This window comes from Atractosteus spatula, chromosome 16 (genome assembly GCF_055471065.1).
Source record: "Atractosteus spatula isolate fAtrSpa1 chromosome 16, fAtrSpa1.hap1, whole genome shotgun sequence".
Lineage (NCBI taxonomy): Eukaryota > Metazoa > Chordata > Actinopteri > Semionotiformes > Lepisosteidae > Atractosteus > Atractosteus spatula.
In genome coordinates, this window is record NC_142721.1 from 3,520,322 (window position 1) to 3,546,419 (window position 26,098).

Genomic DNA, 26,098 nt, shown 5'->3' on the forward strand with positions numbered 1-26,098 from the left:
TCCTAAGCAGTCTTTCATGCATTAACCTATAAGAATGCGTTTGAATACACCCTGTTCCAGAAGACAATACCGGAAAACAAAACAGACAGCACTCTGTGGGATATTATAACCTGCATTTCTAATATCATCCTGGTATAGCGTCAGTTTGTTTGGAGCTGGTACTTGAAATTTGTTGTTGAGCAGCTTAACTCCCTCCCACCTGCATTTTCCTGCTTTAGACTCGTCAAAACCAGGAAGTAAAAAAATCAAGGAAGTGAACTCTGCTTCTAAAGTGAAAGTAGCTGAGGGAGGGCAGCTGTGCAGGTCTCTCCGGCTGTCTGGGCTCTTAGTTTACACTGCAGCGTTCGTTCATCACAAAGGCGGGCAGAGAAATACATTGTGACACACAGAAGGAGCGGGAGAAAAGAACAGGAGTGGAGCTAGAGACTAGATAGCTGAGAGAGTGAAGACTGAGCTGGAAGCCTGGTAAGAGAAGTTGTTTTGTGAAGCAGCTTGAGAAGCAGCAGTCGTTGCAGTGGGAACTGTTCCCCAGCAGAACAGCAGAAGAGTGGGGGATGGGGCACTGTCCAACAAAGAGAATTTGAAAAAAAAAGAAAGAGAAATTCATGGCAAAGAGCACGGCTTAATCTTATGTGGGAGCAAGCAGGCACAGCGTGACTAAGCTGTGTGTGTCTATGTGTACAGACGGGAAACTTTGTAAAAGGCGAGGAAGAGGAGGAAGAGATTAGAACAGTTAGGGTGAAGACAGACACAAGACACAAAACAACCAAGCCAGCTGCGTGAAACTGATAAATCTCCCCCAAAAAGCTGCAGCCGTGGAAATCTGCTGATCTGCGGTTCTGAGGAATTGGAGCTCTACGTTGTGGTCCCGTGCTCCACACTGACAGCGCTGTGGGAAACCCGATGGACGGCGTGGTGGAGCTAGATAAGGAGGAGCTGCAGAACGATGGCACATGTGATGCCTGTGAGCCAGATGAGGCCCAGCCAGCTGTTAAAATATGCCACTTTTGCAACTTTGCCTTCTGCAATGTGCATGCGGACAAGCACCTCCGGAGCACCAGGCACGATCTGGAGCCGTACGTGCCAGAAGAGAAGGCCAAGGAGGGCCAAGGAGCTCAAGGAGGGAAGGAGGTGGATGGTGTCCCAGGGATAGAGGAAGGAGCGATGGGAGGAGAGGTGGCTGAGAACGGAAAAGCGAGGGACAGTGTCACAGTGGAGAGGCTGCGATGCAAGGAGCACGGCCAGGAGGGGACGCTGTACTGCAGGCTTGATGAGAAGATCATCTGTGTGGTGTGTGCTGTTCAGGGGTCTCATGCAGGCCATGAGGTCATAACCCTGAGGGATGCATACGTGTGGCAAAGAGTGAGTGTCCCCGTATCGCTCAGCGTAGTAGTAATAATCTTGTAATGCACCCTGGGTAACAAGATGAAGGTTAATAGAACAATTTCCAAAGTTTTTTGCTCCTGTGCAGCCTCCATCTCCATCTGCGTCATCTGTCTAACTTTTATTTATGAATTTATAGATTTTTAATAATCTCTTAGGCCTTGTCTTAAACCTACAGTAAAACTGAAATGTAAAACATTGTTTAAATCTGTGATAGTCCAGCTAGTTCACATGAATAATACTTTCCAACAGACAATTGTGAATCAAAATTGTAGCAATACATTAAATATTAACTAGGTACTGTTCACAAAGCCCTATATCACCTTGCTACTCACAACTGGCAAATCACTGAAGCTCAGCAGCTGTGAGCCTGGCCAGTACCTAGATGTGAGATCTCCTGGGAAAGCTAAGGTTGTTGCTGGAAGAGGTGTTAGTGGGGTCAGTAAGGGGCGCTCACCCTGCAGTCTGTGTGGGTCCAGATGCCCCAGTCTAGTGACAAGGACACCATACTCTAAGAAAGGCGATATCCTTCAGGTGAGATGTAAAACTAAGGTCCTGACTCTCTGTGGTCAGTAAAACTCCCAGGGTGTTTCTTGAAAAGAGTGGAGGTGTTACCCCAGTGTCCTGGCCAACTTTCCCCCTGGCCTTTACAGGTCATGGCCTCCTAATAATCCCCATCAATTAATTGGCATTATTATTACTATTATTGTTGTTGTTGTTGTTTTTGTTTACTTTACATCTTTGGGACAAGGGAAAATGAAAACTAAAAGACCTGGCACTCTTCTCATTGTTAATGCTTTTTAACTCATAGATAATACAGAGCAGAGGCTATCCAATGAACTGTATCTAATGACCTCTAATGAAGCTCCAGAGGCATATAGCACTCCTATAACTGAACACTGAAACAATACAGTCCCTTAATAACAAGTCACTTAATATCATTAAAATATTACATTTAGTACCATATGGGCAGCATGGTGAAACAAGGGTCGCTGGAGCCTGGATTGCTTTCCTGGTGAGCTATCTGTGTGGAGAATGGATGTTCCCCTGTTCATTAGCTGTGGTTTCCTCCCACAGTCCAAAGAAAAACTATTAAATCAATTGGCTTTGGGGAAAATTGCTTTGGGGTGTGAGAATGCGCCAGATTATCCCTGAGTCCTGGGACAGAAATTGCACTTCCTCACATCCTAAACAGTTTGCTGCAGCTTCTCACCACCCAACAGCTTCTTTGTTCTTCACTCACAGTCCCTCCTGTACCGTAGTGCACAAGAGTGTAGCTCTGGGAATGTTCTCACATGGCTTTCCAAATGACCAAACCCTCTCAGCTGCATGAAGATCAACAGAAAGCTGTGCTTCCTCTCTTGCAGCAGCTCTATTTTAGATGCAAGCATCCTCTATTAATGTAATAATACCCACACCCTCCTTGGATCAATTATACATTGGCCATGACTCTTAAATACAGCTTTTATAGTGTGTTTCTTACTAAATGCTGGACTCCAGATAATAACCATATAGAATTTGTGAACAATCATGTGCATTCCTCCTGTGGACACTATTATCGCCCGCTGTGGGCACACAACTGAAGTGCTTGTATGAAGACAGCTTTTGGAAAGTAATGCAAGCATCATTATTTTTCTTTATGACCAGGAGTGTAAATAAAAGCATCAGCTTAATCCATGACAATTCTATTGTTCAATTCAAGCTACTAAATTTAATGAGACATTACATGATTAGTCATCTGGTATACAGCATTGATTTTCCACTGGCAAGTGAAGTCTGGAGAGACTTACAAACCTCAAGCAGCAAAGTGTTTCTTGTTAGCACAAGAAAAAAAATCATAACCTCACCACATAATGCACTGACGATCCAGAAGCAACCTGTGTGCAAAACACCATCTAGTCTGGCATGAAGTGCAAATCCTTCTGAAATTTGCCCACTTTTGCAGACATTTTGTTTACAAAATTCTCATGCACGAGCACATTTTCCAGTTTGTCTGCCAAGGTGTCTGTGGTTAATGATGCTTATTTTCACATCCCTGGATGCCCACTTCACATAAAATATCTTCAGTTTACTTTCCAGGCCTACGAACTTTTCATGTTCCCCTTTGGTCTATCTCTCGGTTTGCACATGTTTCCCAAGTGCATACATGTTTCTCTTTCTCCCTCTCTACTCTGCAGTGGCATGGAATACATTTTTGGAATCAAATGAACAACTAGTTGGTTTTCACACTATCCAGGGTACTGAAAATTAGAAAATCAATGTAGACTCCCTAAGTTGGAATTGTCGCTTTTATATATAAGATTTAAGTTTTTTTTTTTAAATAGAGAATATAGTCTGGAAAGACTTTGCATTCTCTGCTGTCTATAAAATATACTTTGTCCTTAATATTAGCCTTTACAAAATGCAAAATTCAGGTTGCTACTGATCAAATTGAATTTATTTTCATTGGAGCATTCCCTGCACACAATTTTGATCTCACATATCTCTAACATCTTTATCTTACCATGCTTAATTATCGAATATCTTTGTGCCATTTCACCTCAATTTCTTGTTTTCTGAAATCATTAACATTTATGAGGCATTTCAAATTCAACCTGTTTTCTACTGAAACAGACAAAAAAATAAAAACATCACAAATTAAAAGTGGTAGTCTATCATCTGCATTTTATCTTAATTTCGTCCTTCCTTAAAATCCTTCAGCAGTGCTACGATTAAGATTCCCATTGCATGGTTATCCATGGTGCAGATTACTGTGGCAATTACATGGATGAAACTCTACAACTATATTCAGTATATCAATATTTTGAATATATACTACAAATAACACATTTGAAACATTAAGCATTTACTGTTGTTATACAGTATATGTACAAAGGACTGCAACAGAAATGGTTTGAACTTACCTCTCTGTAATACACTGTATAACAGAAACCAGAATTTTCAGTTCTTAGAAACCACCTTTATATACTAATGCCCAAAAGAGTAGGGGTTAAAAAAAACTTGATTGGGTAGATTACTAAAAGATTGTGTGGTACCTGATTACATATCTGAGATCTTCTCTGATATGTGGTGTCCAGTCCTGGCACTGGACAGCCATAGTCCTGCAGATCTTACAGGATACCTTTAATTGTCAATGTGCAGTTATGGAAAGCATGTTAACGTCTTGTAATTAGGCAATTGATTGATCTAATTATGACATTTAGATCTTAACTGCAATGGAAACTATAAAACACACCAGGACCCAGGATAGACAGCCTCTGCTCTACCCATAATAAATGCTTGTACATAATTTGCTCAGGTGTACATTTGCCATTTATGATAACTTTTCCAGAATTGAAAAACATAGGACTACATAGGACAAGTTAGGACTACAACTAATGTGTCTTAGCCTAAGAAGCCTCAGAAGTTTTTTTCAGAGATTAGGGATTCACAAGAAACAATCAGCACTACTGTAGGTGTTAACAGTAACAGTAGCACAGAAAATTGACAATTCCAATACCTGTAACCAGAGGTAGTAAAATTAACATATTTAAAGCAAAAATACTGTGTTCGTAATCTATATTGCCACTTGATTCAATACCATTAAATAACAATATACAAGTAGAAGTAAAATGGCTCTGTGATTCCACTGCAGGCTGCACACTCACTGCTGTTGGTTGGTAGTTTAGATAAATTTACATGGAATTTACATATCTACAAGTCTTTTCTCCAATGTGATCGCAGTCCCAAATGCCCACTAAAAACAAAAAGGAATGACTACTAACATTCCATGACTGAAACAGAACCACAGTCCCACAACGAAAGGATAATACGCCCCAAGGACTCAAGAGTCTTCTGCATATTAAACAGTTCAAACTTGAAGTCAATTCAGCAAAATAATTATTTCATTTTGCATCTTTGAATTGGCTTACTAATTGTACTAAAGCTCCTATAACTTTACAATAAGATCTTGAAATACCAATTTTGTATCCCAATAAATGAACTACTGACATTTGAATCGTTTACCTCAAACAGGAAACTAATGTTTTGCCCTCCATCAAAAGGGCAAAATAAGCTTATTTATTCTCTCTTAATCTCCTCACCAGACACCTAAATTCTCCATTCACCACAAGCCCACCTAACTGACAAGTCTGGATCTTAACTTTAGAACGGTTTAAAAAACAGTTATGTTACCCTTAACAGTTGCAATTTATTAAAGGAGTCCTTTTATGATGCTACTATGGTTACAGAAGGGAGAGGAATGAAATTAGTGTTGCACAGCTCTCTGAAGCACCTGAAAGCTTGCCCTGCACTGACATTCTTCTCCATCCTACTTCCACATGATCACTCTAGAAGAATACATTTACTCAATTTTTGGAACAGTTACCATGGCAAATAGCAACCTCAGCAGAAACATCAACACAAAACCTTTTAAGTCTGCAGGGGTGAGGCAATTATCTCATTAAGAACATCATTGTGTTTCATAGTTTTGAAATGGAGAGAGATAAGATTGCTTTACAATATGTTATTTATCTAATGTTCTTTGTATTTATACTGTATGTGACCTCTTATTCTTTCTGGTGCATTTAAAATAAATAATTCTGTTACCTTCAGATTTAAAGTAATAGTCTTTCAAACAATTAAAAGTAATTGCAATTTTAAGATGCTGAGCTACAGTGTATATACTGTATGTGTTCAAGTAACACGTGGTCAATATTGACAAGGTTGGTGTGGTGGTCAGTATTGCTGTCTCATAGTGCTTGAGGCCAGGGTTTCATTCTGTCATGGGGTACTTTTTGCTTGGAGTTTTGTATGGCTGTGTTGGTTTTTCTGGGTCTTTTAGTTTCCTTCTGCACTTTAAAGGAGGAAACAGCAGGTTCCTGCAGTCTAGATAAATGGGAAAGCAGTTAGCCTGCTTCCCAGTTACAGTGCATACAAACAGTTTGTACTGTGTGCGTGGCCCCCACCATGGACTATAAAGTGTTAGGATTTGCTTCACAATGGCCCTTTGGACTAAACATTCAGGGAAAACGGATGGATGATTAGATACCTGACTAAATCATAGGAATTCTACAGGATTATGTCTCTTTAACACATAAAGGAATACATGTGAAATATCTCAAGAACATTATAAGGGAAACATAGCAAAAGACAGGGGCATTTTCAGGCATGTATAATTTATATTTCTGAATGGAAATGTATGAACATCACCCATAAAAATATTATCTACAAGTCATTTGCTTTCCTAATCTCTCTAAATCTGATTATCATTTTTATACTGTAAGTGAAAATGTATTCTAAAACAAGAATACAAAGCACTTGTGACAAATTGCAAAGTTTTTGATCCTTTCTATACAGTACATACTGTACAATCATGTCTACACAGAGCAAAGAATAGCTGAGACAATACACATCCCTGGGAGGAACAAATGAAAGAATAGAGCTTGTTAGACAAGGCATAGACAAACATAGATTACAGAATGCAGGATGACCCAGCACACCAATGGATGAGAAAGAGGAATCGTAAAAATAAAAAGATAAAGCAAGTAACCACATTCATTTTTGTTATGGAGACTGGTGCTTAAAGAGAATTTGGAAAATGTACTACCCAGCATCAGTGTTTACAACCAGTTTACTGTGATGTAATGTTAACAAGAGTAAATCTCATCATTAAAGTATATAAAGATTTTGACCAGTGGCACAGACAGAGCCAAGGCAATTTTCTCCTCTGCAAAACTTAATGGTTGTGACGCACACTTCAGCCAGCGCATCTTGATAGAGCACCTCAGTCATTGAAAATAATTAGCAAAAAACATTGAGGAGACCTTGTCTACACATACTGTAGCAATACACCATCAGCATAGAACAATATGTAGTCTTCAAATTGTGATGAACTAACCTGGATGCAGAAACATTAGATGATGGGACAACTTAAGCTAGTTGTTTAGACAAGGCAAGCCATGGAGGTGAAATTGGGCATCCCTAATGACAGCCCCTTGAAATAGGAAACTGAGAAGAACACCTGCTACTTATTTGCACCATTACAAAAGGCTTTGCATGTGAAATTATGATATTAATGAAAATTGAACACAAACTTATCTGCTCTAGGACCAACCATAAATAAATTCACTCCACCCTTCTTGGCAGCTTTGCATACAGCTTGGCATTAGAGTCAATTCGCGAGATGGGATGACAGCTTGTGCAAAGTGCCAATCAAATGGAGTCAGATCACCTGTTTTTTTTTCATAAGCAGCTATGTTATCTATCAGTACAACTGAGAAGCTGGAAAATAAATATTCTGGGCTTGTCGTGATCTCCAGAAGAGCCATCTCTTGAGTTTGTACAGATCCTGTCAAGCGTGAGGGATACTGCAGTGGTTTGCGGTGGAGCGGCTGCGTGAGACTGCGTGAGGCTGCAGTAGACTGCGGGGAACTGCAGCATTTTAGATATTTTCAGTAATGTGACTACAGTTCTTTGTAAATTCACCAGGTGGAGCTATGAAAGCTTAAAGGGACGTTGGAGGAGCATTTGGGCTGTTACCAGAAAACGCCTGGTTTTGAATCCCGGTCTATGCTGAGGGACAATCTTTTTCTAATTATAGGATTTAAACGATACAATGTTTAGACTTTTATTAATTTTAAACCGTAATTCTACTGTAGCTTGTGAAGGTGATGTGCCATTTTCAGCTTTACATTCACATAGAGAAAATGCAAAGGTAAATTTTTGTAGCAGAAAACAAAAACAGTACTGTAATGTAATACTGTACATACAGTAATCTAATGTACGCACAGTAGATGGTAGTAATAGCTAAATATGCTACAATACAGCCTCCAGCTCTTACACTCCAAACTCCAGATTGACCGCGTGAGTATTCAAAATCACGAGTAGAGGTTAATTGCACTCTGAAAGGTAGAAAGAAGACAAAAATACAATGAAAATCTTACATATGCAAATTCATATTATACAAATTATTTTTAAGACTCTTCATTCATTTAAAGATTTCAGCTTTTCACACTTTGCTAGAATTTATCACTCAGATTTCAAATAATTTGCACAGGCTTTCTCACATTCTTTTTTAGTGCTCCTTACCTACCCCTTGTCTTTATATTTTTGCTCTTTTCCTCTTTCTCCCTCACAATTAAATAGTCTCCACAGTCCAAAACATTTTTTCTCTTCCTGTTTTTGGCATGGAATTAATACATGCTATATGATAATTAATCTCCTTATTCCTCTGCAGCATTCACAGTGATAAAGCTCCTCACCTGAACCTCTGAGTATTCAGCACCTCAGCCTCTTTTAATCTTCAAGTCCAGCTTTGAGATCAATTGCTGCACAGTCAACAAAGCATTTAAGTCTCTGAATTCACTGCTGCAATTTCATTTTTTTACTCCAAGAAAGCCAAATTTGTTTGTATACTGTATATATTTTTTATTTTTTAAAGTCAGGTGACTCAGTGGAGGTGTTTCTCCATTCAGAACTTACTAATATCATTTTCTCTTGGTCTTTTTTCCTGTAGAGTAAGGAACCAGTAGACATCCTGGCCCAGACTATGGAGATGGCCGAGAAGCTGAAGTCCAGATGGAACTGTCCTAATGTAAGTTGAGAGAGCTAACTACAGTATGCACCCATCTGTGCCGAGCATCTCTTGTCATTTTAATGCTCATTGCAGAGTTTTTTTTTACAAAAAACAGGGGAACATAAGAAAAATGACAGGATGTCATTCCATCCATTGAGCCCTTTGGTGGTTAGTACTTAATTAATCCATGGATCTAATCCAGGCATTTCAGGGAAGGAAGCCCAGGTATTGGCTTCAACAACATTTCTGGTTATCCCATACTCCCACAACTCTTTTCTAACCTCTTTTATAGGCTTATTCTTGGTTACAGAAAAGGAGTAAAATAAATTGCACATACAGGTAAAAAATATATATTTAGAAAGGCTAAGAGAGAGGAAGAAGAAGAAAAAGAATATTGCAGAAAAGACTAAAATAAAATTATTTCATTACTGTAGTCACTGTAGTCACACCTTGCAGGTACTGCTTTGTAGCAAAGTATGCCGCCTAGCACTTTTTCAAGTTTCAGGACCCTTCTACCTGCACAGGCTGTCAGCTCTGTCACTGCTACCAGTGCGACCGCAGACTAGCGCTTCACGGGTAGATTAAAAAATTCAGTTTTTATTCTATTACACTACTTGAAACCACTGCAATATATTGCTGTATAAATGCAAAAAAAAGTCCTAAGTAAGAAAAATAAAAAAATACACCAAAAAAAGCACCTTTTGCAAGCTGCAAATTCCCATCTCTCTCTGAATTATCTCAGCATGGTCATCCAGGCCCACCTCATTCTGCTGCCCTTAAGGTGAAATAATACTCAGTGCAACAATTTGATCTCTCTAACATCTTCCTTCATCCTGAGAGTCCCACACAATACTTTCCATTATATAGTACCTCCACTGCCCTGCTGTCTGCAGCAAGAAATAGTGCAAGAGAGAGAGAGCTAAAAGCTCAGCCCACACCCCCTACTGGTCAGGGTTCTAATATTCTCCTTTTGGCCAGCAAATCCACTCTCCATGTGCTCTTATCATCAGCTGGAACTCCAGGATTTAATCAGTGTCCAGTGTCCGATCAGTGTTCAAGAAAGTCAGGCAAACACAAGCAAAGGGGAGAAACATGCAGTCCAGGATTGTATACAAACTGCCAGGTGTTACAGTGCACTGTTTCTCCTTCCTCTATCTTGAGTCTTTCCTCTGTCCCAGCAACAATCCCCCTCCAGTTCCTTTGCATTCCCTCTGACTATGTGATAGTTGATTGGTGTCCAGGCAAACAGTGTAATGATTATGTCATGGTGCCAGACAGAACGTATACAGAGAAAGTAGGGAAAGAGAGTATGCAGAAGCGAAAATATCCACACAAAAACCCATTGCCCATTATACGCACAGCTCACACTTCAGTCACTTTGTGTCACTACTAAAGAAACTGTAAAGGATAAAGTAAAATGTATCCAGGTCAGTAATTGAAAACCTTCAGACAATGAAAGGAAATTGGCTAATGTACCGTATATTTCATGCAGGTGTTCACTGAATCTAAAACATCCTGTACAGCTTCAAGAGTCTGTTTCTGGTGAACTGGTAAGAGTTGACCAGAGAGAAGCAACAAGGAAAGAGCCATAAAAAAGCTATAAAAAACATCTGTCCACATCAGTTGAATCTAGTAACTATAATCTCTGTAAGCTATTTTGTGCTATTTAAGAAAATATAAGATTTGATATATAGTTATATACTGTAATTATAGTCAAGGGGTTATTTTCATTGTAACAGGATAAATACAAAAAACAAATTCTGTTCATTTTCTCTGTTTTTTTAACAGAGCCTGGAACAGAAAACTAGTGCAGGTATTCAGCATAATTACTTTTGTTTCGGTTTTGCACAAGACATTAAAAACAGAGCACACCCTGTGTATCTGGCAGTAATAGGAGCAGCATTTGGCAGGATTTAATTAGAAATTGCCCCATTTGTGTTTCATGCAATAGTGAGGGAGCAGCAGACATTTAATCCATCTCAAAGATTGAGAACGGAATAAAGAAAAAGTCCAATCAGTTGGACTACATATTGTTTTTTTCTAATTTAATTACCTTTTTGTATCATTACCCAGGAGCTTAAATGCAGTTTGTAGGAACAAATAAGAGATTTTGGGTACTGAAGCATGGAACTTTAAATTGCATTTTTTATGTTCATAATGAAAAAGAAAAGAAAAGCTCCCATCTCTCCTCTGAATGTCATCCAGTGTAAAACATGTTTGGGGTTTGGAAAAAACAAATAATTATGTCACAGTAATTAACAGGATTCTCTGGGAACTTATTAATTAGTAGATGGTGATTACTGGGGGGAAATGTGCAAGGCTGTTTACTTTAATGCATCGTTAATGTACGCTTTTCCTACAAAGTGTAAAACTCTCAAGTTGCAAAACTTGCCAAACAAAACAGAAGAGTTTAATTTAAGAGCGCTTGTGCACTCTAAAGGGTTTGTTTAGCATAGTCATGCTCATCTTTATTTGTTATGTGTTTTGCTGCAATGTACTGTAGATGCCTCTGTGAAAGCTCCCCAGTGCTCGATGTTGATTAAATCAAGCCTGTCCAGACTTTAATCCTGAAAGGACTGAGTCTGATATGGATGTACTGTAGTAAGTAGTATTCTTACCCTTCCTATGGTGTACCATTTTGAGAAATTACAAAATGCTGTTTTTGGCAGAGTACAGAACAGGTGTAGAGTTGAGGGAAGCTGAAGTTTAAACACCGTAATGTCCCTTATTTGGTAAACTAAGAAGTAGTTCAGAAGTTCCCAAGGTAAAAAATTCACAGCGTGAATCGAAAAGTACCTTCAGCCGATGAGAACAGTCACCAGTGGTTTTCCTAGTGGCCCTTTCCGTTTAATGCCTGCTCAGTATGACAGCCAGTCCTCCTCTGCTAGCCCTGCGGCTCTCCAGCTGGTTCAGGAGCTCTTCCTCTGGCACTTCCAGGTGTGCTGCACTTGCCTGCTCACGAGCTACAGTGCCTCACACTCCTGCTTATGAGATGGCGGGCATTTAAATAGAGAGGGGCTCAGCTGTCAATTACTGTGGAATGACCGACAGTTGACACTGCTTAAGGAGCTACTCAAGCTGGCTGGACTGTATGTGATAGATGCATGCACACATTTTTAAACTTTATATTTCATGCAAGGCCCAAATGCTCAAACTGAAGACTTCTAAAGGTGAGATAAGTTACAGTAAATGTCAGCAAATGCTAACGAAAAAAAAAAGATATATGTCAGCATAACATCAACGCTTTTCCTCAAATGCTGTGATAAAAATAAGCAAGATTATTTGTATCTTGCTTTACAAATAATAAAAGACTACAATTAACATAACATCCATTGGATGCCTTGATTTTTTTATTATTTTTAAACCTCATCCCTGAGGAAAAGGAACTAAAAATAGTTGTGTAAATATATCACAGAATACAGAGCAGGAATCAGAAAAAAATTAGGAAGCTCAGTGGGGGCAGTACCAGGTACAAAGAAGAACACCAAACCTGAACTTTATAGAACATTGAATAACAGTGCTATATCTCTGATAGCAGTTTATATCTTACAATGTTAGTGCTCTGCCAATCATATCCATTTAGGGTAGAGATCTTAATAAGTTAGCAATTACCACTATATGGAACATAATAAGGAAGAATATTTTCATGTCATCTAAAAATTTGGCACACCAGCTTGACATATTTTAAATTAATTGATAAATACTATCGTATTAACGATACAGTTTATCCTAACAGTTTTTTTTGCTATTCCACAGTCTAGTAAATTTAAATTATGTAACAACAGAAACACCATTTCGTACAGTATTTGGATTTTTAGTCTTTATTGCACGCAAGATCCTGTTTTTTCTACATTAAAAACCATCTGCTATGATTGTCTTGATCAAGATCATTTTAATTTAATTTAATGTTGCTACAGTGTTTGCTGCTCCTCTTTTTAAAGCATCACCTGCACACTTGACTGGTTTACTAATTATACCGCAATCAATATACTGCTATGATATAAGGAAGAGTAGTGGTCCCAATACAGCTCCCTGTGGTACTCCACTGTGCGCAACATCCCAATATAAGTATTCACTCCTCAACATTACTCTCCGTTGGCTATCCTTTAACAACATCTCAATGCAAATACACACTTTTACCTCAATGTGTACTGCATGTTATTTGAGCATTAATCTATTATGAGGAATTTTATCAAAAGCCTTTTGCAAATATAAAAGCATCTTATCATATGCTCTGTGTGTGTCCATTACTGTTGTTGCTTCTTCAAATAATTCAAACAAGTTGGTAAGGCAAGACATGCCTTTTCAAAATCCATAATCACTGTCCCCTATGATGTTATTTCAAAACAGGCGATCACCCAATTTAGTTATAATAGTTGTTTCCATAGGATTGCATGTTGACAGAAGGCAAGTGTATTGGTCTGTAATTTCTTGGGTCTGTTTTGTCACCCTTCTTGTGAATGAACATGACATTAGAAATTGTGACAACAGCTTTAAACAACATCTGGCTTCCTTAAGTGCAATTGGTAGGATACCATCAGGCCTTGGACGTTTTGTAATAGTGATTGCTTCTAGTTGGCAAATACAATCTGTTTAATACAGAACTTTAAGAACTTAAATGACCTTCCAGTGTTCTGCTGCTTTCTGAAGCATGTTGTTGATTTCTTCCTTGGTGGACATCCAAGTGAAATTCTCATCTAGCACATTATGTAACATGTCTTTTTGCTTTCATTGTCCAGTTGTTTCTCATCATTATCCTAAATTCTTAAACATTTACTGTTCTTTAATTGTTCTCAATCTCCATTTTGAAGTAGTCCTTCCTGTATCTTTCTTAGCTGTTCTAATAAGCTTTTTCTAATTTCTTCTTTTGTATAATTATTTTTTAAGCTTCAATATGGTTCATAATTAATAATTGCTTACACATATTTCTGGACACTCCACTCAAAGAGCTTTACAGGTCATAAGGACTCCCCTCCACCACCACCAGTGTGCAGGTTCCACCTGGATGATGCGACGGCAGCCAGAGTGCGCCAGAACGCTCCCCACACACCAGCTCTCAGTGGGGAGGAGAACATTGCAGTACCTAAAACAAAATTGCATTAACAAAAGAAATGGAGAATAGATAAAATAATAAGTAATTAATCTAGATATAGAAATCAAAATTGGGGTATAGAAAATCAATATCCTAGACATTGGTCATGTTGGTTTAATCAACAAAATATTTGAGAATATCATTAGAAGGATTCCTGGAAAACCCCACACTAAGGACCTGCAGAATACTTGTTGCAAATGTTAAAAACAGTACTCCCAGATTGCAATTTAATACTATTTTTTGGTATTGAAGGGGTTACATGGTGGTCAAAATGTTAACATGGCTAAAATAATATTGTTGGTATTATAAGAATTTGCACAGTTAACCATGTATACAGTATATCATAATTATTTTTTATAATTACTATGGATGAGTTCTATGGTAATAACATTAAATCTTGGCACTGTAGTAAGAGAAAATATCATAGGATATTTGCAGAGTTATAGTATGGCGTACTGTAATTTCCTATGGTTTATTATGAGTGACAACAGTGTAATTGTTCTAGTGCATTTTCATCTGGGTCTCTCTCTCCCACCAGCCCCCCTGTTCTGGAAATACTTCTGTGACCCTGACCATGTGCTTCAGCTCTGAAAGTCATTGCCAAGCCTTAGGAAATGTAAATGAGGCAGCCCCTTTGTCTGTGCCTCTCGCTGGAGACCTGTACTTACATGAGTGCAAATTAAGATTAGGATGCATCACTGCTTCTAGTTACTCCAACAGATGCATCATTCAGATCTCGCAGAAGTGGGAAGACAGAACAAGGATGAAGGATGGATGTTCAAAGTGAGCTCCATCTGTCAGTAGAAAAGAGAAGGGGGTGCTTTCTGGCTTCCTAGTGTAGTGACACAGTAGGAAAGGCAAACTGCTGTCCTGGCTTCATAGATAAAGCTTTGTCCTCTGTGGACACCTCACTTTGAGAAATTACTCTAGGAGGTCAACCGCCACATGGTCACTCACTTCATCTGCCCATTCGCTTGCATTTAAACCTCATACTGCTTGGCTGTACGCCTCATCCTCTGGGCTTTTGAATTATTAACACTATTTCCAAAGAAAGAGAACAGACAGGGAGAGACAGAATGAGACCTGAATGGCTTTCATCAGTGAAGCGGCATGCAAATAGTCATTTATTTCAATTAACTTGTGCAGGAAATTTAGAATACATTTTTTGTTGCAGGCAAGAATGCTCCTGAATGTACTCCATCGGAGCATGAAATGTGAGGAATAAGACCCCATGGCAGTACTACCAAGGAGAGTTTGGATTCTTAGAGTAATCTCTGTGAAGTAACTTTCAATCCATTGCTACAGAGGTGCCATATTTAAATCAATTGTACCTCAGTAGGCCCTTTAGGGCAAAGACAAATGTAAATAATACAATAAATATGTAGTATTAATAATAATTCTTGTAAATAAGTGTATTATTGAAATAATTCATTTATACTTCTAAATGGCCTCTCCAGACTGATATCTTACTCTCCAAACACTAATTAACACCATGAGACCCTTTGTATACTCAGGCATGCCATTAATCACACCTACTGTACAGTATGTGAAAATGTTCCTCTAAACCCTCCTAACTGTGTGTCTGTTCACAATAATAGGGGTTTCATGGCCTCTAGTGGCAGGTCAGCTGTTAAATAGTCCCTCAAAGTCTGGCCTGCCACAGATATATTGGAATACTTTTGAGAATAAAGAGTGTCTTTAGAGATTGGCTGCACACAGTGGTCAATCTCTTTTTAAGGCACAGATGAGTTGGCCTTTACACTCACACTTCTTATTCATAACTGCTCCAGCCTTGTTGCTCTTCCTCTTATTTCAGAAATCTGGTTTTCTGATCAGGCTGTTTACACCAAAAGACAGACATTTTTTTTTACTTCTTCAAGCTTAATATTGTTTGAATTTCCCTTAGAAGAGAACATTTGTTAAACATTTTCATTACGTTCAATCTCAGCCTTACTTTGATGCTGGTTTCTTGTAGTCCTTGAAATCATAATTGTAGCTGTGGGCTTTTGGTACAAATATAATTAGGGCATAATTACGGGTTTTCATTTTATTTAAAATACACCCCCTTATAAATACATGTATTTCAGCCATACATATTTAAATAACCTGAAATCTTCACATTTTAGGTTATTTCAATATGTGTGGCTGAAATACATGTATTTATGAGGAGGTGTGTTTTAAAATCAGTGTCTGTATTTAAAATGACGTTTAGAACTTTATAATACTGATTTTGTGTCTTCAAACATTAGGAAATGTTAGGCAAAGATGTAAACGAACTTCAAAAGAAAGGACTGAAAGTGAAAACACACCCAATGTCTAATTAAGGCCTGATGGCTGGAAAGAAAATGGTAAAACAGATCTTTCTCCACTGAGTCCTTTCTGGAACTGAAGAAACCCAAATACTTTTCTAAAGAACATGATGACTAATCTTGGTCAACTGACAGTATGGCCACAGAGTTTTAATTATTATTATTTTGAATTCAGGGATTTGGAAAAAAGTTTTTTTCCTTGTCTTTTCTCTCTTCTGAATTTCACTCAAACCCGTAAGGAGCCAACCCTGAAGAACAGGTTTCATACCAGTAACAATGGTTTCCTGTCATGCAGTAGGAAAGAAAGGGAGAGGTCTATGAATTTGCAGGTCTGCAAATCTGTCTATAACTGTGCTTTAAGTCAAGTGTATCTCTTGTATTTTTTAAGGAAAGAAAGAAAAATATATAAGATGTTCTGAAAATAAATAATTACATGTATAGAAATGTCATTTCTATCAAAAGATACCATACAGACATACTGCCTGACACTATATAACTTTTGTCATGATAATAGTACTGCAATATTTTGCAATGTATTCAAACCATTTCATGCATGCAATTTCAAATTAAATGTCACCTGAGACCTTTGAGCAAGTCAAACAGTTTGCATAGTCTAAGTCCAAGCAAAGACATCAATTTCAATTTCAGCTCCTGTATACCCACTGCTTACATCCATGACTGTGTTGTTGGATCAACAACTCTTTGGCCTTAGAGTTGACATCTAACCCTGCAGAATGGCATTCTATGCTATGATTTGCATTTTCAAGGCACTTAATGATCACTGATATCCTAGAGCTACTAATTGGGATACAGTATAATTCTTAATTCATGATGGCAAAGCACAGTAGCTAATTACAACGCATGTATTAGTCAGTAGTCCATCGAAACTGAGCTTGATTCATTTTGGATATACTGGATATACTGTAAGCATGGGCTCCTCTTTCACATACAGTAGATGCCTTGGAACAGCCCTGGCACTCATCCAACAACACCCATGGAATCATCCTCCAGTTCACTGAGCACTTCAGTAGCAATTATAAAGATAAGTAGGATTGCCACATTCGCATTGGTCAGTCAATCAGCTAATTGACCACTTGGGGCACTCAGTATTCAACCATTAGGGACGGATGAATGTCTGTGCTCTTCAGTACTGTTAAGGAATGGCTTTGTTGTGCTGCCTTCAAGCCTTGTTAAATTTTCTGCTCTTCTTTGAACTAAAATCCATCTTTAAATTCCAGTCCCCTCTTGATTATTCCACCCTGAGCCACGTATTCAGAATGCGTATGTGTAACTAGTATTTTTTTTCCTGGAAAATGTTATTTTTATTAAACGTATTGCAAATATGGGAAGATGAATATGTTGAAATTCAAATGAGAACATTAAATATGGCTGTTATACAGCAGGCCAGCTGCTTGAGTTCCTCATACATTGCTCAATTTGTTTATAATGTATGTGCATGGGGCCCACTTTTTGTTTCTCTAGCTTTACCTTTGTGCTGCTTAATGGTGAAAAGGAGTGTTAGAAAAGTATAAAAGTCAGGTATATTTTAATATATTTAGGCACAAGCAAACAATTTTGACATCATAATTTCTGTGTTGGTTTCACAGTGGCATGGTGGTTGACACCGCTGGCCTGTCAGCTTTCTCCATGTTTAACTGGATGTTTTCACAACCACACGCTGCTTGTCCTATACAGGGTGAGAGTAGTCCTTCCTTTTTGTGTTTCTGGGATAGACTGCCTCGCCAGCAGCTTCCTGGTAATGTATAGATGAAATATGTAGCTAATGTGTTATGTAGCTGTTCATTGTAGCCAGGTAGAAAACATGAATTGTTCTGAATACAGTACATAAGGAAAAGCTCATTAATACTTTCTCTGATTTTTGATACATTCATTTCAATGAACTCACTGGGAAACCATGTTTCTTCATGTGGGCCATGTTTTCATCAGAAATGTAATCAGATGCATTAAATATATTCTAGGCATTATGTTGATTAAGTGCTTCAGTTATGGATTTGTTAGCCAATATAAGAAGTGTTATCCACACTTCGGAAATGTACACAACCTTCAGAATTTTGATCTGTCTCTAGATCAGCATTTCTTTGCCACTATTAATGTAAAGTCAAACAAGTTGTTGTGAAACCAGTGAAACCACAAAATGATCAGGAGTTGGCGGCAGTCTTCAAATCCTTACCATGCACTACATTTTCATCAATCTACCACTCTTCCAGTGGGCAGACATCCACATCCCAAACATTTTATTCTTATTTTCTCAGGAAGATGTGAAAGATCAGATGCAAATTCAAGAAGCCAGGTTTAGTAATAACGTGTCCTCACTACTTTATCACCATGCCCCCAAGCTTCTGTCCTACTCCCACTGCTGTTATTCTGTGTTATTCTGTTGCTCTGGAATTTTACTTTTATTTTTGTTGTTTTTTTAGCTTCAAGTTAAAATTTCTGTCATATGTTTTAAAGTTACCAAGCTTGTTTGAGTAACCCTGTACAACTAGTGTGCTTTCCCCTGGTAACTGCGTTAGTTCCCTCTGTCTCTGTTAGATGAGCACAGCTGAGCTGGAGGCCTATGTAAACCAGCAGTTTGACGAGCTGCACCAGCTGGTCCGGCAGGAGGAGAAGCGCACGCTACACCTGGTGGACCTAAAAGAGGCCTTCCTGACCGCGCAGGCAGCAGAGAAGATAGCTGAGATCACCGTGCACACTGAGAAGTTACAAGAAGAGATGGCCTCCATCACCAAGCAGCTGGGTGCCCTGGACCATGGAGAGGAGAGCAACCCCCTGGTGAGAGCCCTGCCTCTTCTCTGCTGCCATTCCCCCCCACCTCCCTCTCCTCTGTGACCACTGTGTTTGTAGTAGTTAGAGCTGCTAAAATAATTCAGACCAACTCCATGAAAGCCAACACAGCCAACTCAAAAAACATTTTTATGCTGCTCAGAACCTACAGTATGTATCTGTAGCCATATCAATACACAGTAATAAAACAAATGGTAAGTGTACCCCTTTTTAGGATTGTTGCTCTTATAAATAGTATTCAATGCTCAACTTTATAGATAATGAATGAAAACAGAAATAATTTACAATCCTATCCATCTATCTTCTAGTCCACTTATGTACAACAGTACAGGGTAGCAGGGGGAGCTGGTGCCTAACCCAGAAAACAGTGGGCAGATGGGAGAATATGCCCTGGATGGGACAACACACAGACATGCACACACACACACCAGGGTCAATTTTCCCAGAAAGTGAGTCACCTGGAGGAAACCCACGCGAACATGGGGAGAACATACAGTACAAAGCCTGCACACAAAGCACCTCAGGAATTGAACCTAAGGTCCCAGCGCTGTCAATAACAATAGCTGCTGCAAGAACTTCACCAAACTATATTTCCATTACGTACCTGTACTGTATGATACCCATTACGTAGGATATTAAGAGTTCCTGAGAAGTCCTGTTCAGAAGCTTTCTGCTTCAGTGCAAGTGTATCATTAAGGTTTAAACAGACAACATGCAGTAGGGAAATGGAACAACAGCAAAGCACAGTTTTCGAATTGCTTCTCTTAAAAGAGAAATTAGGCCCAAATCACAAAAAAACATAAGTTGTACAAAACAGCAGACCTCAGATACGTGAGGTGATTGTATAATAACAGAATGCTCCTCAGCCTCTCTGTAATAACAAACAGCCAATGGGATCTCCTCCCACTGCAGCCTCCGGAGCCAGAAGAGAAGCCTCCCTCTAGTGCAAGAAGGACATACTTGCATTATATCCAGATCCATCATGGACAGAGTTATGACTACAGAGTTGTCATGACTGAAGAAGTGTGTGCTTTGGCTGTTCACCTGCCTAATGCTTCAGTTGTTTCCCCACGGGTGTTGTACTGATGCATTGGAATATGTCAATATGGATATCTTCTCTTCTCCTCTCCTAAGTCATATAATTAAATATTATACCACCTTTCAACAGAATGTCTGAGGACACTTTAGTTGCACTTTGACGATGATTAATATTACATTTAAGTCAGACTAAATTAGTATTAATGTACAAAAAATCCCATTATCCCAAATCCCAAATCATTTAGGCCAAATCATGCAAATCGTTGACAAAAATATTTTGCACACCCATCATAGTGACATCTGTTGACTATGTCTTCCATTTCCTTATTCCAGAGAACATCATGGGGTTTGTCATTGGCACCCCACAAGACATAAACACATACAGTAGAGAGACAGTGTGACGAAAGTATTCTCCCATGACATTTCTTGCCAGCCAGACATTTTCAAATAGTTTGTTGTTATTAATAGTTCAAATACTTCAGTAACAGCAAAAGAATGCATAATGAGCAAATATCTGATTTCCCATAGACAGTAAACTTAACACTGTCTGTTGATCATCAGCAAGGATGTCAGTCACCTGTTCAACCACAAGCCTCCGCAGATGTGAAAGGCAATGCAGGTCTGCTGATGCAGGAAGTCAAACTCTCACGTTTCTGGAAATTAACATAGCCTGATAAGAACGTTAGACAACCCAGTGACATAGTGTTGTTGAGCCTCTTCTGTTCTCTTTGCACAGTCTCCGTGAGACAGTCTCTGAGTGGCTACATGTCTCTTTCTACTTTGATCTGTAGTGTATCAGTGAGGGAACTTTATTGCACCTCTTCTATTCTTGTTATTCTTGTCTCAGGGACAGAGTATCAGTGTTTAAATCTCCTCTGCTCCAGTCTGCACTGTCTTAGAATCTCTCCTAAAGTTCCAAAGACACTAACTCACTGACAGATGGTCAGAGAACAACAGATAACTTCCTAATCTCTAAGTGTCTGTTGGTAATGATACAGGTCTGTGTGGTTCTTGGGGCAGATGCATTTTATATATGTAATATCCCTTAAAGACTTGATGCAATATGAAATTATATAGAGTTATAGTATATGCATTTATACACATACTTTTTCGTTATTATAGTCATTTAAAATTTATACATGGAAAAAATTAATTAATATCATTAATACATTAATACCATTAAAAAATGCACACCATAATTGTGTGGGTTCTTCCATCAGTACAGTGATGCCCTTCACAAACTGACTGTATTTTGAAAGACTGGGTAGGGAGCTGTGGCAGCATGCTTATGCTGCAAAAGAATAAGTAGAGTTTAATTCCTCACTGAAAAGCAGAAAGAAAAAATATTTTTTTCTTCACACACCTGATGAAGGCTCGACAGCCGAAACATCGTGATCCTCCTTTCTACTTTTCAGCATGAAATTAACCTTTACTTGTTTATTTTGAAAGCTGGTGCAGTGTGGGACAGTGCAGCTGAGAGGGAGGGATGCAAGGGAGAATTTCAGCATTGCCATGGCTAACATTTGGCCCACTGCTTTCCCAGCATGGATTTTCACACAAATGGACCTAGATTAAATCAAAGCAGTAAAGCAGGGAAAAAAAGACTCGGAATTCAGCCAGGCTCACTGTGGTTTATCAGTTCTGTTTGGCAGAAGCCCAGGAAATCATCACAGGGGGGGTTATTTAGCTCAAGGACTTAGGTATGTTTTCTAAACATAGGGAGAATGATCTTATTAACCCAGCTGTCAGGGCACAGGAGTATTATAGATGGGTCTACCCTTTATTTTTCAAAGAAACAATTGATTTTCATTTTAGGTCTTAAAACCATGAGCAAATGACTTCTTCTCTTCTAGTTCACTTACCAAGAGTGGTGATCATTACACCCATTTTCATATGCTTTGAATTAATTACAGTTAGTAACAATGTTTCTGGAGGTTTTGTCTCCGGCCAGAAACGTTTTTAATCAATGATAAAAGTAATAAAAACAGCTACACTTATAATTCTTTGTGATATGAAATGAATAGTAAAAATCATCAAATGGAAGATGCTTTAAGACAAGACAGGTATGAAATAACATGGATTAGACAAAATGATGGAAAACTTCAGATAGTCAAAAGAGAACATGTTATGTATTAAATGAAGATTTCACTCAGATTGTTTACTGAAGCAGAAATGGCAATGAAGTCGAAGTTCTATATTTAATAACAGCATAAGACTACTTCATACTTGAAGCACTTAATTCTCCAGGACCTGACGGTTTTCTACCAACTGTATTTAAGGAAACAAAATATGGTACAGTATGTTAATAGGATAGGATAACAAATGGATACTATCGGACAGTGCATTTAAAACTGAGCCCAGGAAAAAAAAACATTTTATACAAAGGTGTTGTAGCTGTCTGGAACAAGCTACCCAGCAATCCTCCTAAGGCTAACAACACTCCTATAAATTAACCTTTTATGTTCTTGTGTTTCAATATTTTCCCTCCCCTACAAACACCCAGGGTTAAGTGAGCACAACATAGCTTTTATACCTGGCCTATGAGGAAATATGATACTAATAATGCAAACAATCACTGAGGAAAATTGTATTTATATGGATGAGGTGTTGCTATAACCTAGACTCTGACAACAAGCAGTAGAACTTTTGAATTTGATATGCTGACAGAAACTACTTGGGAGTCAATTACTGGTGGAGCTCAAAATAGCAGCTAGGCAATGCTCCATAGATGTTATTTTAAAAAAACGCATTGCCTGCCGCTGCACAGACCTTATCTACTGATCTGTCATTGCAGTGATAGAGTAGATATCAGCAGAATAGGCCTGTAGACATATTTAATGTGTCAAATCATGGCAGTGTTGTAATTGCAGTCTATGGGATGTAACAGGAAGAGCCCCATTTGTGTCTAATTCTCTGTAGAAATATGTAAGTCCCCTCCTACAAGGTATTTCTGGCAGAATGCATGTTGATAATAATGATGATATTAGCTCACATTTCATGAAGTCTGTATTTCTGTATTTAGAGTACTGGTATATCTCACTAAGAGGATTGTGGGCACAACACAGCCATGATAACAGGCTTACTTACAAAGAAAAAGATTATACTGTACATACTAGACTATACCATCAATAGATCACTGTGCAGAAGAACTATAAACAGGTCAACTGGAACCATCTGATTCTGACTAACAAAGCTCTAGGAAATAAGATTCTGCCGCTAATGAGGCTATTTTTGTTCAGGCTGAGCACAGTGTTATCATTTGTTTTATACAAAAGAAGGCAATTAACATACAGTAGGAAGTTCTTAATGCGTGCAGGTATACTGTTCTCATTTAAAGGCCCCTGTGTTGTACCGTACATTTCTTTGTGATTATTGTTCTTTGAATTACACTTTCAGAATGACTGCCATTTCCACACTAATTAAAGTTAAAGAATATTTGTGGTCTCTGGCCTCTATCTTGCAAAGAGTCTACTGTCTGGTACAGTGTTAGCAGGAGAGGAGTGTTATGAGCTCTGTGGTGTTTGTTATTCAAGTGTATGTTCACTGTCATTCCCACTCTACATTGTCAATTAAAATTCAAACAGTTAAATTATAAAAAGGTGCTTGCTCACCGCACAGGTTAATCTAGATTGTGTCACCGGATCTTTCAAGAGTTTGGAGGGTTTAAGTTAGATACATTTACTTTGACTCACCATGCAGTAATGATTCCCAGTACCATTTGGCCCTGGGAGAGCTTACAGCCATGTAGCTGCAGCTGTCCTGCAGCTGGTGAAAAATTTGCTTTAAGGTACCATGGAGATAATAGTATGTAAAAAAAAATGGCCTAGACTTCTCAGAAGAGGGTGTGCCAAGTGATATTCATTCATTGCATATGGTCTGAGCTCACACACAACCACTATTGGATTAAAAGAAGGGAAGGACAGAGCTGCACCTGTCACAAAGAGCAGGAGGTGGGAAGACACAACAGCACCTGAGGAAAACCCATTGTTCCCAGGGAGGTCTGCACACAGGCGCCCAATCTACACATAAAACCCCAGACACAGAAGCTGTGAGAAGGAATGCCACAAGAGAAGCACAACAGTGTTCACACTAAAGTATTTTAGTAAAAAAAGGATTTCACCCACACAAATACTATATTCAGTGTTTGTTAATTTTAGAGAGATGTGATTCCATGTGTCTCTAAGTCAAATGTGTGAAAGCCTGGCTGTTCAGAATGCTGAGCCATCTATTCCCTTGGAACTCATGATTGCGGTATTGTGTTGATCATTCAGGTAGGCTTTTTTATTTTTTATATTTCCATGAGAACCCTCCAGTAAAAAAAAACACTGGCGTTATCAGACACCTCTTACCTGTATATGTAGCCCCTCTTGAGCAGCTCATTTCTGTCTGTGTATTATAATTTAATTTGTGTGCTTTATTCTAATGCTATGATTGCTCTAGAGACACTAATACTTTCTATTTATGTATTTATGTAATCTTTGTTTTATATTATTTTTCTCAATTGCTATGTTAAAATGTAAGCTATCAGACTATCACACATGATATACTGTATCATTGTTTACTGCATATTCAACATGTTAACAGTAAGTTATACCTGACACTGTCTATACAATTATAAAGAAATGCTGGCTAGTTTCTTGTGAGAATATGGAAGAGAGAGCATGTCCCATAGCTTTTCAAAACAAAAATTAACTAAACTAAAGCCTTACTCCTCATTGATCTCCTGGCTAAACGTCTTCAATCCTTTACTATCCAAGTGGACAGCTACAGTAGCTGCTTACTGGCTTTTGACGGCTCCCAGAAGTCATGTTTCTCCTTCAGTTCCAGGTCCTTGGTCAGTCCTGCTTGAAATCTCACAGAGCTTCTCACTCACTTGGCTGCCTGAACTTACTGACTGGCTCAAGAAGCCTCAGTTTCCTGCTTTTTAAAAGCTCACCTGACCAATCATCATACGGTGACTGAGGAAATGGCTGAGGGCATCAGCAGCTCATTCCCCAGAGACTTCTGGTATAGGTGGTTTGGCCATTTTGTCTGGGCTATGGTTTCACAAAACATAAGACAGGTCATGCACAAGAGGAGGACATTAAACTCATCTTGCTTATTTGCTAGTAGGTAAAGGAACTTATGAAGCCATTTATTGAAGGAAGCCAAGTTACCTGCTTCAGCAATGTGCCTGGGTAGCTTGTTCCATATTCCCACAATCTTTTATGAGCATACAATACATGTGGTTGCACCAGTTCAGCCAATGTCTGTTACAGTAAAAACTACTATAATTTGAGATCACAAAGAGAAACAAATCTAAATAATCCATTGCTGCTCTGCATTGCATTGTCCCCAAGACAGTGAGCAGAATAGAGACAATAAGATAAGACATGGAAAAAACACACAGCTAACCCAATGTTTACATACTGTATAGTGAAAACTGCATAGCAACTTGTCCATTGTCAGTCACATTTTCTTATATTCTTATTGTTGTGCCATCTTTTTTCTGTTTTTCAACAGGACACAGAAGTCCATCCAAGGTAGGAAACCCATCCAATCACTGTCCTTTGATTCTGTGCTGCATGTTACAGATGGTGATTACCAATCCATCTTCCTAAAACCTGAACATCCAGAGTCAGTGTTGAGAGTTTCCATTAGTCTTGTGGTTAGGTTAATTTTAGTAAAGTTGTATGGAAAGATATATGGATCCTCTAGGAGCCACAGACATTCCCAAATGCTGTGCATGTGGCTCAAAGCCACGCATTTAAAATGATTATTTTCCTCTAATTGCAGCCAATATAAGACATTGTATTGAATCTCTTCAGAACTGATTTTAAAGACACTGTGCAATAGGAATACAGTACATTGGCTGTTTATGTCTTTTTGAGACCTATGCTTCAATAAATATTGTATATAATGTATACACTTATTTGA

General features: G+C 38.6%; 1 protein-coding gene across 2 annotated transcripts in view; it reads left to right on the forward strand.

Moving 5' to 3' along the window:
* Positions 1–249: 249 nt before the first annotated feature.
* The window catches only part of trim44 (TRIM family member 44), a 59,970-nt gene continuing 34,121 nt past the window's right edge, over positions 250–26,098 (forward strand). The window contains exons 1-5 of one of the 2 annotated variants that reach the window (XR_016094309.1): positions 250–1,362; positions 8,879–8,956; positions 18,893–19,132; positions 24,340–24,453; positions 25,685–25,704. Coding sequence is in view for 1 of the 2 variants with exons in the window: in XM_088934714.1 (XP_088790840.1) it covers positions 904–1,362; positions 8,879–8,956; positions 18,893–19,132; positions 25,685–25,704 (797 nt within the window). In the remaining variant the exon portion in view is untranslated. The remainder of the gene's footprint in view (positions 1,363–8,878; positions 8,957–18,892; positions 19,133–24,339; positions 24,454–25,684; positions 25,705–26,098) is intronic. The other variant, XM_088934714.1, reaches the window with a different exon arrangement.